Here is a 14537-nt window from a genome sequence, read left to right as displayed (position 1 = left end):
ATTCTCAAATTCACACAAAGAAGCTAAAGAAAGAAGTCTTGTGTAAAATATGTCATTTGATTCACCATCATTCTGCACTGCCCGACGAAAACGAAAAGTTTCATAAGGGTTATTTTTCTTTGGTGTGAAATATTCTTGAAGTGAATTTTTTGCAACATTGTAAGCGTCAGCTGCACCTTTCTGTTCTTCAGTGAAGCTGTCAAAAATATTGTACGCTTCGTCGCCGATGTAGAGCAACAAAAGAGCTTTCCTGCGCTTGTTTTCGGTGATACCGAGACCACAAAGCATATTTTCAAATTTAGAGATCCACTTTGTCCATCTTGTACCAACAGACTGTTCATCTTCGAAGACTGAAAACTTTAGAAAACTAGGAAGCGAAAACATGACTGTTGACAAAGTAAACCGTCTTTCGATCTGATCGACAATATTTCAAGAAAATCTCCAAATAAAATACTTAGCTGACCAGGTACAGATGAATCCCATCCTCGTCGCCATTTTGTTGTGTTGTCGCTCGGACAAATAATGATCTTATCCTCGTCGCCATTTTGTTGTGTTGTCGCTCGGACAAATAATGATCTTATCCTCGTCGCCATTTTGTTGTGTTGTCACTCGGACAAATAATAATCTTAACACATCTCGTGTGTAATGAAAGAGTATTTAATAACTGAAAAGAAATAAACAAACAGAAACTACACTGTCAGCTGTTGTGGCCCTGACTGTTGTTGTTATTTGTTGTTGTTATTCTCACGCCCTCTATATCCCTTGAGTGTCAAGGCAGATAATTCTAATGACAAGTTATGAACTTTCGACACAACAGTCATGTAGCAGCTTATTTTGTTGTGGCTGCGTTTTGTTTAGTCATGTGGTGCCTTCATTTCCTTAAGTCATATGGTGGCTTCATTTTGTAGTCATTTTGTGGCTTCATTTTGTTTAGTCGTGTGGTGCCTTCATTTTGTTGTCAACTGTCACGTAGTGCCTTCGTTTTGTTTAGTCGTGTGGTGTCTTCGTTTTGTTTAGTCGTGTGGTGCCTTAATTTTGTTTAGTCGTGTGGTGCCTTCATTTTGTTGTCAACTGTCATGTAGTGCCTTCGTTTTGTTTAGTCGTGTGGTGTCTTCGTTTTGTTTAGTCGTGTGGTGTCTTCATTCTGTTTAGTCATGTAGTGACTTCATTTTGCTGTAGTCATGTAGTGGCTTCATTCTGTGGTAGTCATGTAGTGACTTATTTTGTTGTAGTCATGTAGTGCCTTCGTTCTGTTGTAGTCATGTAGTGGCTTCATTCTGTTGTAGTCATGTAATGACTTATTTTGTTGTAGTCATGTAGTGACTTCATTCTGTTGTAGTCATGTGGTGGCTTCATTCTGTTGTAGTCATGTATGGCTTCATTTTGTTGTAATCATGTAGTGGCTTCATTTTATTTACTCATGTAATGGCTTCATTGTGTTTAGTCATGTAGTGCCTTCATTCTGCTGTAGTCATGTAGTGACTTCATTATGTTGTAGTCATGTATGGCTTCATTATGTTGTAGTCATGTAATGGCTTCATTTTGTTTAGTCATGTAGTGACTTCATTTTGTTGTAGTCATGTAGTGACTTCATTTTGTTGTAGTCATGTATGGCTTCATTTTGTTTAGTCATGTAGTGACTTCATTTTGTTGTAGTCATGTAGTGACTTCATTTTGTTGTAGTCATGTATGGCTTCATTTTGTTTAGTCATGTAATGGCTTCATTTTGTTGTAGTCATGTAGTGACTTCATTTTGTTGTAGTCATGTAGTGGCTTCATTCTGTTGTGGTCATGTATGGCTTCATTTTGTTTAGTCATGTAGTGGCTTATTTTGTTGTAGTCATGTAGTGGCTTCATTCTGTTGTAGTCATGTAGTGACTTATTTTCAAACAAGACCTTGTTGCCTGTGGTTACAGTGCAGTGCAAGTAAAATAGAAATACATAAGTATTTCCATTCTAATCAATTATTTAAACACACACACACACAGACATCATACAACACACAAACACACACACACAAACATATATCATACAACATACAAACACACACACATTGAAAAACAAACAAACAAACAAACAAACAAAAACCATGGTTCATCCAAAATGTCTCTGTCTCTCACCCTGTGCGGTATCTTTTCTCATCTGGAGCTGCTGGGTCCACTTCAGAGTTGGATCTCTTCAGGCTTTGTCGAGGTCTCTCTGATACCGCATGATCCTCTTCAGCCACATCTTCTACCATAAACAGACTGCTGAAAAAAAATAATTCATTTCTTAAAGATAAAATCCAACACATGATGATATACTTTACCATAAAAGACACCCAAAGGAAAGAAAAACCCATGGAACTGAGAATCAAAGAAATAAGAAATATGAACAAAAAACCTTCCTTGAAACCCAAGTCATCCTGTCAACCCTGACCTCACTGAAAAGAAGGCAAAGTGACATTTCAGAAAAAAAAAAAATGTATTGTCAATTTGCTTTAAATGCAATTTCTGTGATTTTGCCAAAAGTATGTTTGGTTATGTACTTCTAATGAAGTACAGCTTCAATAAGACACTACAGATGGACAGCATGCAACATGTCCAACTGAAAGAGTTCTCATCTGATGATGCTGTCGCCTCTAGAATCCCACTGAAACCATTTTACCACAATGTCCAAAGTCACTGTATACATACTACATATTCCTACATCAAACTCCGAGATGAGATCCAGTCAAGATATGCTCAAGCTTATTTCCACATTTCGTCCTTTCAGATGCCTTTCATTTTGGGAATACATGTACATATTTCATAACCGATAACACAACTGGCACAGCATACTGACACAGAAACCATTATCTTTAAAAAGCACCATTACCTTTAAAATGCATTTGACCTTCTTCCTGTGTATACGCAAGAACCGAACTAAATTTTGCAGGCCCACATATCATGCTGGCATATCCACAACGCAAAGATAAGTTCTTTCCTAAAACAATAGAATCAGACTGACCCAAATCAAAGTGACACTGTAAATCTTATCTCTATCAGCTGTGCTCTACTGTTTTTGTTTCCACCTTTTCTTTTGTAATTGGACCATAATTTGATCTTGTACTATCCATAGCAGTTTCGCACATTCTTTAGTTTAATGTCTTTTCACTGTAAGTGAAAAGATCAGTGTTTCAGCAATGCAAAAATCAAGTTTAGTAATGACTATGTTGTATTTTCCTTGTTCACCATGATGCAACACACACACACATACACACATACAATTTCACATGCCAACGAGTGTGATGGACAAAGTACAAATTCTGAGGGTGTGGGATGGCCCTATGGGGAAACCAGGGACAAAAACAAGGGGCTTTTTTCCTGACCCTCTGACTTTTGAGGTGAACCAGGCAAATGACCCATGGTGTCCTAAACCAAACCTAAACTCGACAGCCACAATCCATGTAATCCTGCAATCCCCAGCTTCATGGCTGGTGGACAGCTAGTGATGTCTTTCTTTTGTCAGCAGCAAGGTTTAAGTGTAAAACAGGTGTCTGGAATGTCCAAGGAGGATTTTTTAGGCTCAACATTTACTGATGAATTAGTTATTTTTTTCTCACTTACCCACTTGGATGGGTTTGTATCTACCTAACTTTTAGAAACTTACATGCGTTACTTTTGACAAATGCACACACACACACAAACGCATACAGGGTTTAAGTTTCCTGTCCTTCATCAGTCACTGATGCACGTAGTTTGATAACACCAATCGATGAGGCAGACAGTCGTTCACTTGACATATTAATTTTTCATACAATCAGTCAAGCTAATAGGCCATTTGTAGGCATCTCTTTTTCTCCAGCAAAACGTTAGTGAATGAAGTTTCAAACTTGGAAAAATATCTTATTATGATAATCATTACTGTTGCAGTTCAACAAGCAGACAAACAGGGTAAAAAAAAGAAAGAAAAAGATTCAGAACTTGTACCGAGCTGGGAAATATAATGAGACCTGTTCATTTACACAAGCACCATCGCTTGTGTATTGTGAACTGCAGTGGAATACAGTGCCAGTTTAGCTTTTCCCTTTCCTGCCAGTCTCCTCGATTCAAACTGAGGATGGCTTCAATACATGTAGAACATTTTGCCACAAGAAATCATCATCTGCATTGCAGAGCGTGCAAACGGAAGGAGCTGCCAATTTCAAGAAAGACTGAATGAGTGTTCTGAACAGTTGCAATCTCTTCCATTCTGCACACGTCTGGGGCATCCGAATCCGAGAGATTTCTTCAGCACTTGTGGGCAACTTACATGTCTTACTTCAAGAGTGTGCCCTTTCGAGTAAAACCGAGATCTGATCAAGATATGCACAAACGCAATTTAGATGTGCATGACCATAATAATAATAATAATAATAATGGATACTTACACAGCACACTATCCAGAAATCTGCTCTAGGTGCTTTACAAAAACACTTTTAACATAACACATTACATCACTGTTACATACACACACCAAAATGTGACAAAACACACACACACTCACACACACACACACACACAATGCACACATACATTTTAACATACGTGTGCCTAACAGCTACCTTCAACACATACACACACATAGGCACGCACAAACAAACACAAACACAAGTGCACATGTGCGCGTGTGCACACACACACACACAATACACATTTATATACATGCATGTAGTTATGCACACATACGTATATATGTATACACACATAGTCAAGCACAGCTGACGCAAAGGAAGTGGACCTGCCACGACTGAACTTACTGCTGAGGGAAAAGGTGAGTTCTGAGACGAGGTTTAAAAGATGCAAGGGAATCAGAATGATGGAGGTTATCAGGGAGCTTGTTCCACATCTTTGGCGTTTGAAAAGAAAACAATCTGTGTCCATTGGTCTTACTTCTAACATGAGATATCCTGAGAAGTCGAGTATTAGAGGAAGAACAGAGCTGGCAAGTTGGAGTATAGATATGGAGGAGTTCAGAAAGATACTTGGGGCCAGATCCGCTGACTGCAGAAAAGGTCAGAATGGATAGCTTATATAGTCCATTCGATCAGAAACAGGCAACCAGTGGAGAGACTGGAGGAGAGGAGAAACATGGTCAAATTTAGAAGCTCTGCAAATGAGTCTGGCTGCGTTATTCTGAATTTGCTGGAGTCGTTAGATATTTGGGATATTTGTAAAGTCTAACTACGCTACTCGAGAGAGCCAGAACAGATATATCTTATCATCATCAAATCCAGAAAGCAAATCATTTTCTATTCTATTAAGGAGGGCCGTTTCGCAACTATGACCACGTCTATAAGCTGACTGGTGAGAATTAAGTAGTAAACTATTCTGTTCCAGATGAGCTAAGAGTTGAGACAATATGATCTTTTGTATACACAAGAACAGAATTATACATATATATATATATCTTCACATGCTGGCATGACACCTCAGGACATTTTAGAGACAGTGTGATACTGAGACTAGTGTGAAGTGTTTGGATTCCTACAAAACTGAGGAAAGTGCTTTCATAAATCAATGGTATCAGACCAATGCAACCGACTGAGACTGCAGATCTCAAGTCTTTCAGCTGTATTCCTCTGCTTTTGTTTCTACTTTTCCTTCCTTTGTATCAAATTGGACCGCAATGTAAACCTTTACTATACTGAGCAATCAGCATAATTCAGTGTTTCAGCATTGTAGAGTTAAGTTCAGTAATGACTATGTTGTGTGTGTGTGTGTGTGTGTGTGTGTGTGTGTGTGTGTGTGTGTGTGTGTGTGTTGTGTGTATTGTGTGTGTGTGTGTGTGTGTGAACCATTTCTCATGCCACTGAGGGTGCTTGATAAAATACAAATTCAATTACAAATTCTGAGGATGTGAGGTGACCTGAAGGGGGAACAAGGGATAGGAATAAGTTGTTTTTCCTGACCCATTAATTTTTAAAATGACCCACTGATTTTGTGGTGAACTGGTCAATGACCCATGGTATCCTGGTGTCCTAAACTCTGTGTGCACGTGCACACACATACACGCACGCAAAAACACACATGCACACACAAGGAAGAACAATGTTTCCTTTTGGTCTAAAATCTGAGAGCTATCATGGCCTTCTGTCTAAAAATCTGAGGAACATTTGGCGACTTCAGAGGATCAAGTTAAAAGAAGAAGAAGAAAAAAGAGACGAAGAAAGTCTGGTCCTTCAAATAAGACACATATGATAACCACTTAATCCAAACACTGTAATCAGTGTAAAGTAGATCATGTGTGGAAAAAGACACACATTTTGACATGACCATATCTTTGACCTTTATATTTACAAGACATATAACTTCATATTCTAGCTAAAATAAAAATAGACCCCGGTAGGCAGGCCTAACAGAGAACAATCCAGCTGAAGCGACCCGCTCAAATGTAGCTCTTCTGTTTTTGGAGGTGTTCTCCGACTGGTTGCACCAGGAAAAGTTTGTCTACTTCTTTTTTTCAGTGTTTTTTCAATAGTTGAAATAGCAGGGGTGCCTGAGGGTAAATGCAAATAGACAAGTCCAATTGCGAACTGTGGGTTTGGGTACATGTGGACAATTAAAACTTACACAGAAGCAGGTCTTGAACTCATCAAACATATTATTGGAACACTGCACCATAGTATCAGAACGAGGTCGAAGCAGATGCTATAATTGTAAAATGTGTGTGTGGTGAAAATGCTTCGAACCATTCACAATTACATGCTGTTCACAATAAGCATACCTACCCTACAGATGTTTCCAATGTATCATGTTGTGACCTTGACTTGACCTTTGACTTCTCACTTTCTGATTTTGTTCTCATGACTACTTACTGTACCAATGATGATGAAGATTATGTACAAAACCTTCTGCCACTTTGACCCTCCTCATCCTCACCCTATTACCTCCCTTTTGCCAGTTCTATTCTGTCCTGTGAAAGCAGTGGCTAAGGGAGAATGGCAATAATAGGGATATGGTACAAGGACAGCTAAGGGAGAATGGCAATAATAGGGATATGGTACAAGGACAGCTAAGGGAGAATGGCAATAATAGGGATATGGTACAAGGACAGCTAAGGGAGAATGGCAATAATAGGGATATGGTACAAGGACAGCTAAGGGAGAATGGCAATAATAGGGATATGGTACAAGGACAGCTAAGGGAGAATGGCAATAATAGGGATATGGTACAAGGACAGCTAAGGGAGAATGGCAATAATAGGGATATGGTACAAGGACAGCTAAGGGAGAATGGCAATAATAGGGATATGGTACAAGGACAGCTAAGGGAGAATAGCAATAATAGGGATATGGTATAAGGAAAGGAAAGGAAAGAGAAAGGTGGGAAGAAAGAGAGAGAGCTAGAGAGGGTAAGGGAATGTGCAGCAAAGGGGGAGGACAATTGTGGTGGTCATGTTTGTAGTGACCCGAGTCATTTACACAAATGGATCTTGGTACTTTCTTAATGATTTCTATACATTTGGAGTAACACACAGAACCTTCGGACCAAGAAGACAGTGAAATAAGGGGGAGGGGACTCGAAAACTTTATTACACAAGGATAAAGATTTTAGGGAGAGAGAGAGAGAAAGAGTGAAATAAAACATCAGTCAATGTCAAATAGAAGAGGGAGCAGACTGACCAAAAATAGAAGCCAGTGGCAGGTTGTGAAAAGCTGCACTCACTTCAACAATCTGCCTGTTATAGTTGTGACTTGAAACGTTGCTTGAGAATGTCTGATGATCAGTGTTGGAAGAAAGACTGATATTTTCATAAACAGCTACAAATTACATGTTAGTCTTAATATATGTTCAAAAATAATGTTTGCCGGGTCAGGCAAATACAAAATGGGCTTAGCTTGCCTGACATGACAATCTACTTCACCTGAGTAGTCAAGCAACCATTAACGTTGTGCCCCATTTGTTTGGAATTTTGGGAAAAAAAAATCATCAGTGGCTCTGATGTTGATGTCCGCATTGTCAAGGTGAAGGAGAATGTGAATCCCATGAGGCAGGATACTGTGTGAACTGTTCATTTTGGTCCTGGTGCTGAGGGTTGAAAACACAACCATACACAGGATTAGCTGGTTCAGAATGCAGTCTGAGGAAACAACAATTCAGGGCAAGTTTCAGTGTGTGGTTGGCCAGGGAGGGCTCAGTCTCGCCACACAGACTGTACACTGGATGGCGTGGAACACTCTGAGACGGAGTTTAAGCCCCTAACAGTATACGGGGTCAAAGGTGTTCAACAAGAGAGAATTGCCTAACCGTACATGGTGCAGAGCAGACCAAAGCACTCTGGAGGTGAAGTGGAATCTAATGTTGTGGAAATTAATACACAGTACTGTTTAGTTGGGGAAAATGTAAAAATCATACTCCATGACTGACTTTCAACATTTCCAAGTATGACACACTGACTTTGCAAAGCCTTCTACTGCTTCAAACTTTTGATGTAGTTCCTTTTCTCAAGCAACAGATCCATTCAAAATCTCAGGAAACCAACTGTAAATCTTCCCAGCCAATTAAGTCTGAGCTAAATTAGCTGAGAAGCAAGAAAATCTCACCTGGAGCAAATGATGTAAAATTCACACTTGCAGAGATTGCACAAACAAAAGTATTCTGTCCTTGTAAACATGACCATCCTGAAGACCAATCTGGCAGCCAGGTTCATCCTCGATCTTTATTGTCTCAAACATTTTCTTGTGACAGCTAATCATCTTTTTCAGCTGCATGCTTTCTGTTTGCTCTTCCACAGCCTGTTAAGGAATTAATTTCAGTGCATGCACTTACTGTTCCAATTCTTCTATCCGCCATCAGGTTTGTACACCTGTGAAAAACTTGCCCGCTTTTGTTTTTATCCCTTTGTTTTTTTACTCTCTTTTTTTTTTTTTTTTTTTGCTCTGTAACACACAACCTGAGAACTAACTTTGAGAACAGTTGCTGATATTCATGTTTTTCCTTATAAAGCATACAGCTATTCCGGAACAGTAGGCATGTATGTGCAAGGCAGTGAAATCCCGACAGACTCTGTATAGGGGGTGCAAGAAAAGTTTTTCAAACTGGTCTCTTTTTTTCTTCTTTTTTTTTAAATACAGTTTTTATAGCCTTCAATTGGCAACTTGTTTTGGGGTTGTTTTTTTTCTGTCACATAAACCCTTTCCATTCAAAATGTCAGAAACAAAATTCTGAAATAACAGGACATAACTTTTTTTTTTCTTTTTTGATAAATGTTAATGATGATACCCAACATCATCATTTGTGTGAATGATTTTTCTACTTTTTTTTTTAAAGTCAGCCAGTCACCCATATGTCATCCAACATTCCAAAATTGCACAAAACTGTGATTCTGTCAAGCCAGCCATTTCTGAACAGGGAGACAGGAGATTGTGGGAGAAGGGATACTAAGACATGACACACTTCAAAATGTTCATGTTTAACTAAGTGTAAAAATCAATGATAAAAAGACCTGACAGTATCCACATACCTGCTGGACATTGCTCCAGGCACTGGAACAGGTACTTGTTCATGCCGCCGTGCAGCAAGCCTCTCTTTTGAGGGCTGGATGATGCCTTCATTGATCAGCTCTTGATAACGCTGACCACGATTACGGCGACGTGATTTCCGCACAGGCTGCGAATATCCCTCGTCCTCATCTTGCATGTAATCCCCTCCATCCTCTTTTGAAGGGTCACCCATCATCTCTTCCACATCTCTCTCCTCTCGCTCTTCTTTAGCTGGAGCTGATGGAAGAGGGGTGTACTTGCTGGCTCCATGTGCTGTTTCCCCATTGCTGCTGACCTGGAAAGGTGACAGGGATGCTGTTGTCACCAGAGTTGCCATGTCATGTTTCACTTCAAGCGATGCTTGAACCTGTCCTGTCTGTTCAGGTATTGGATCCAGCTTAAAAAATTTATCCACTTTCCCAGACACAGTTGGCATGTGAACTGCTACTTTCGACTCCAATTTATCAACACTTACAGGCCTAAGACAAGAGTCAGAACTGCTGGGCAAGTCCTGCTTTGCTCTCCATTTCAGGTCCATGTTGTAGGCTTCCTCAATGACTTTTTCAACCAAGTTTTGTGGTTTCTGAACAACCTCACTCAGGAGTTTGCCCATATCTTTATTGGAGGGACCCCGTGACTTCTCTCTCTCAGTAATATCTGCTGCAATGATCTTCCGCACTTTCTCAATGTCTGTACTGGAAGGACTGACTGATTCACTATGCTCACTGGAAGTCAGGAGGCGATCAATGATGTGATCCACAACAAGCTTCCCACAGGTGAAGATGGCATTGTCATTCTGATCAGACAAACATCCACTTTCAGTGGATGTAGAGGTTGTTGCAGCTGTTTGTCTGTCCCCTTTGTAACGATCATGAAGCTTTGTGAATTTCTTTTTAGGAGGCATGCCAACATCCATGTTGAAGGTTTCACTCCAAGGGATGATGCCAACTGTCTCTGAATGAACATCCTTCTCTCCTTTCAGCAGAGGGGAGACATTTCTGACACTGGCCATCTGGTTGCAGATGTTGATTGGTTTGAATGTGCAGTATTGTTCTGTTTCCTTTCTCTGTACTATGACAGTGGACTGGGCAGTTGGCTGGAAAGTGAGGTCCTGTTTCTGAGTGGCCATTTCTAACTGGCTGGTCTGTGTGGCTGTGGGTGCAGGGAGAGACTTGGAGATGTGGGACATGTTCTGCAAGAGGAGAGGGGTGGCCGTCAGGTTGCTTTGATCAGTGACTTCATTGTGCAGCGCATCACTGTGGCTCCAGTGCCGGGCACGCTTTTTGGGAGGGGCTTTGCGCAGCACTGCAGGGTCTACCTGGCCACCAGCAAGTTCTGACGATGAACACATCTGAAAGCAGACATGAACTTGGATCCATCAAAACATATTTATCACCCAGCCAGTTACAAAGGTCATCCCAGGGCTGCCAACACAAAACTTTACACATATCAGCCACTATCTTCAATTTTTCAAAACAACACATCAACATGTTCTGATTTCACTGGAAAATGGACACTGGATTTCAGACACACAATGCACACACAAATGCACAAGACCATGTATGCTCTCTGTCTCTGCACACACACATTAATTTCCAATAACACAAAATCTGTTCTGTTGATCTATGGTGGTTTCCATCACTTGAACAACATTGATAACCTCAGGGTTGTATATCCTCATGGACAACAACAGGACTCACCCAAACAGGACAGGACATTTGTCATCTTCACAATGAGATAAATGGGACACTGAAACCTATCAGTCAAAACATTTTCCATGACAAGTCTAAGTTCTTGATCAGCTATGATAAAAATGAACAAAGTATCTGAATGTTACACATGGCAAGGAGTTCCAATCAACAGGGAAGGTAAATGTGAATTATCATAGGACTTAAGTCATAACATGAAAGAATAATGAGGCAAGGACAGTAAATGATTAAAAAAACAATAAAGAGTGGCACCTCTCTCCAAACACAAGGTACACAACCTCAAGTCACTGCTACCGATTCAGCTAGCGCACAGGTAAAACAAAAGGTACGTTGGAACAAACCCAGATACTTCCTCAAAAAGGAAGCTCCAGGCCTGTCCTTATACTGATCTGACATGTGCACACAGCAGCAATGACAGAAGAAATGTGCAAACATAAATTAACTTTTTATTGAAGACTGGCATAACCTTTTAATGCTGAATATGCTCAACAGAACAAACACATGGTTACCTCAATGGTTATCTATTTCGACATGAAAGACTAATGAGGCAAGGACAATAAATGATAAACAATAAAGAATGGTAACTATCTCCACAGACACAAGACACCTTAATCATTTACTCTCCTGGCCTCATAATTCTTCATGTCAAGACAAACAACCATTGGGGCAACCATGTGTTTGCCCAATTCTTTTTTATATATCCTTTTAATAACATTTTTATTCGAGTTTAACATTATTTCAGACATACAAAAAAATATTTGTAATTATTGAAAAATCAGGAAAACAACAACACAACATTGTTTCATACAGAAAAAAAACAGAAAGAAAAAAGTCATATGCTCTACTCAAAAAATTCTTTTTGGATAAATAAAAGAAAAAACAAAAACAAAACAAAAAACGTTACATTTGTGGTTGTCTTTCCTCCTTCTCATCTCTCTCTCCCTCTCTCCCCTCGCGTGTACCCTAATTCTAGCACCGACACAATCCAGTCGTTAAGTCCCAGTTCACGTCTGTTGTGCATGTCAAGACAAGACTCCCTACTTGTAGGGGCCGCACGACTGGCGGTGCTAAATCAGGGTGGGTCAATTTGTTCCATTCCGCCAACATCTTAAAAGAGAGTGGCTGAGGCAGGGAAGGTAGTGCATTGCCGGACGAGCATCCTGTTCTGCACGGAGGGCTCCGCTTCCGTATAGGCCAGGTGGTCCAGGGTGTAAAATGACCACACCCCACCTTTCAAAGAGTCCATAAGATACTACACCAGAGGGAAAGCCTGTGGGGCTGAAAAGGACTCCTTATTGGGAGGAGGAATGGAAGCGGCACCCCTGACTATGTGGGCGGGCTAACTGAGCGACTCCTGCAACATCTATGGAACTTTCAGATACTTAGTGGTCTAGGAGGTGGCGTCATGTCTGAGGATGGCTAACAGTGACAGTATGACTTGAGGAGCAGGCTCTGCATGAGTGACCCGATTAGGGAGGGTGAATTCTCGATCAGCCAAATCTGAGTTAGGTTCAACCTGGTCTCTATGCAAACATAGACTTAATCTGTTACCCTGGGAGGGGTGGGGGGTGGGGGGGTGGGGTGAATGCGCGTCAGTATCGTCATCCTCACTGGAGCACAGAGGCTCCAAATCTTCCACCCACTCTTTCCCAGGCTGGGCCCCGTCCCAAGTTGGCTTGACCCGGGGTGGGCAAAGGAGAGGTCCCTCCCCGTGACTAGAGCTTTCTCCCCCATTGAGGGGGGTGGGGAGAGGGGCTTGGCATGGGAGGGAGGGAGAAACAGCAACAGAGCCCCTAAGGGCCTTCTCAGCCTGGACACTGAATAGTGGTTGAGCATCGCCTCCCCTTGAGAGTGAGCGCCCCACCCCGAGTCCCCACACAAAAGAGAGGAGTTGCTATTCCCTATTGATTCCCCCCTCCTGCTAAGACACTTTGGGAGGTGAAGCTCACCCCCATTTCTCCTCGTTCCCCTTCACATCCAGTTTTCAGGAATGAGCGTTTCCTCAACAACCCACGTCCAAAGACGCATCACTGCAGTCCCTATAAGGGAAAATCCATGGGCTCTGGGCCTGGGAAAGACTACTGACGAAGCTGATCCCAGCCTCATGGTTCTTACCATCGCAGGATTACTTACAAGGCATGTGGACTGCACTACGCACCCAACAAAATAACAGAGGCCGGGAAAAAGCGCAAAATGAACACGCTTAAAAGCAAAAAAAAAAACCAAAAAAAAAAAAAAACCAGTGTAAAACCTGACAAGATACAGTCGACAGCCTTGTCCAAAGGAATGAGTCAACGCTTGTAGCCTTTTGACTGGCTGGCTAGAGCGGACCAGACATGGTCGGGTATCTTTTCACTGTCAGCCACAAGAAATTTGGCCAAGCAGAGCAAACCGATAGGCCTAGTTTGCATCAGTTTGACATGGTACAGTATATGACACCAAACAGAAAGATAACTGAAGAACCAGAGAAAGCATGAAAGCAATGTGAGGAGTATATATTCAATTCTGGACTGTATCAGCAACTAGTTGAGTTGGTTCAGAAGAGGACAAACAAATATGATTACACTTTAGGCATTTCAATACATGACAGGCAGCTGAGTCTGGAACTTTCTGGAGTTAACGAATAATGTACTGTGGAGAACCAGCAAGCAGAGAATGACAATAATCCAGTTTTGAGAAGACAAACGCTTAACACACAGGAAAGAAGTGACCAGACCACAGACCTCAGCCAGCTGCAGCAATGCAGAGTTTGCCCCCATCAGGTCCGCAGAAGCCAGCTGGTTCTCCAGGGTGTGAGAGGTCTGCAGGTCCCCAACAGGCATGCTCTGTTTTCCCGCCAGCAGAAGCAAGTTGACTCCTCCCATCTTGTCACCATCTGCCAACAGGATGTGAATACATTTGTTGCCAAGATTATTATCAGTGTCAAGTCACATCTCTTCATGTTCACAACTATCAAAGCTTGCAGCCTTTTGTCTGGTTATCACTGACTCATTCAGGGGTGCAAGCAGAGAGACAGCCTGAAAATACTACACGGGCTCAACAAAATAAAGTCAGTTACAGTTCTATTCAAATAAAAGACAAATCACATTGTTTTTGCTATGAAAACAAACTATAATACAATTCTGTATCTTATTGTAGAGAAAAATATGCAAGTGGTACTCTCAACTGTCCATAAGCAACACTTCTTGCAGAGCTGGAGCTACTGAGAAAAGAAAGTACCTGAAGGAATGTAAGGTTGTGTGTGTGTGTGTGTGTGTGTGTGTGTGTGTGTGTGTGTGTGTGTGTGTCTGTGTGTGTGTATGTGCAAGCGTGCGTATATATGAGTGTGTGTGCATGCATGAATT

At 41.2% G+C, this 14537-nt stretch overlaps 1 protein-coding gene across 2 annotated transcripts in view; it reads right to left on the bottom strand.

Annotated features, from left to right (window-relative positions):
• The window catches only part of LOC143291692 (uncharacterized), a 72243-nt gene that overhangs the window by 41198 nt on the left and 16508 nt on the right, over positions 1-14537 (bottom strand). The window contains exons 4-6 of one of the 2 annotated variants that reach the window (XM_076601714.1): positions 13917-14068; positions 9466-10835; positions 2121-2249 (exon numbers count right to left, since the gene is read on the bottom strand). In XM_076601714.1, the coding sequence (XP_076457829.1) occupies positions 2121-2249; positions 9466-10835; positions 13917-14068 (1651 nt within the window). The remainder of the gene's footprint in view (positions 1-2120; positions 2250-9465; positions 10836-13916; positions 14069-14537) is intronic. The other variant, XM_076601715.1, reaches the window with a different exon arrangement.

The sequence above is a fragment of the Babylonia areolata genome, chromosome 17 (assembly GCF_041734735.1).
Source record: "Babylonia areolata isolate BAREFJ2019XMU chromosome 17, ASM4173473v1, whole genome shotgun sequence".
Taxonomy (NCBI): Eukaryota; Metazoa; Mollusca; class Gastropoda; order Neogastropoda; family Buccinidae; genus Babylonia; species Babylonia areolata.
Note: the sequence above shows the minus strand (reverse complement) of the source record. Positions and strands in the feature narration are given on the sequence as shown.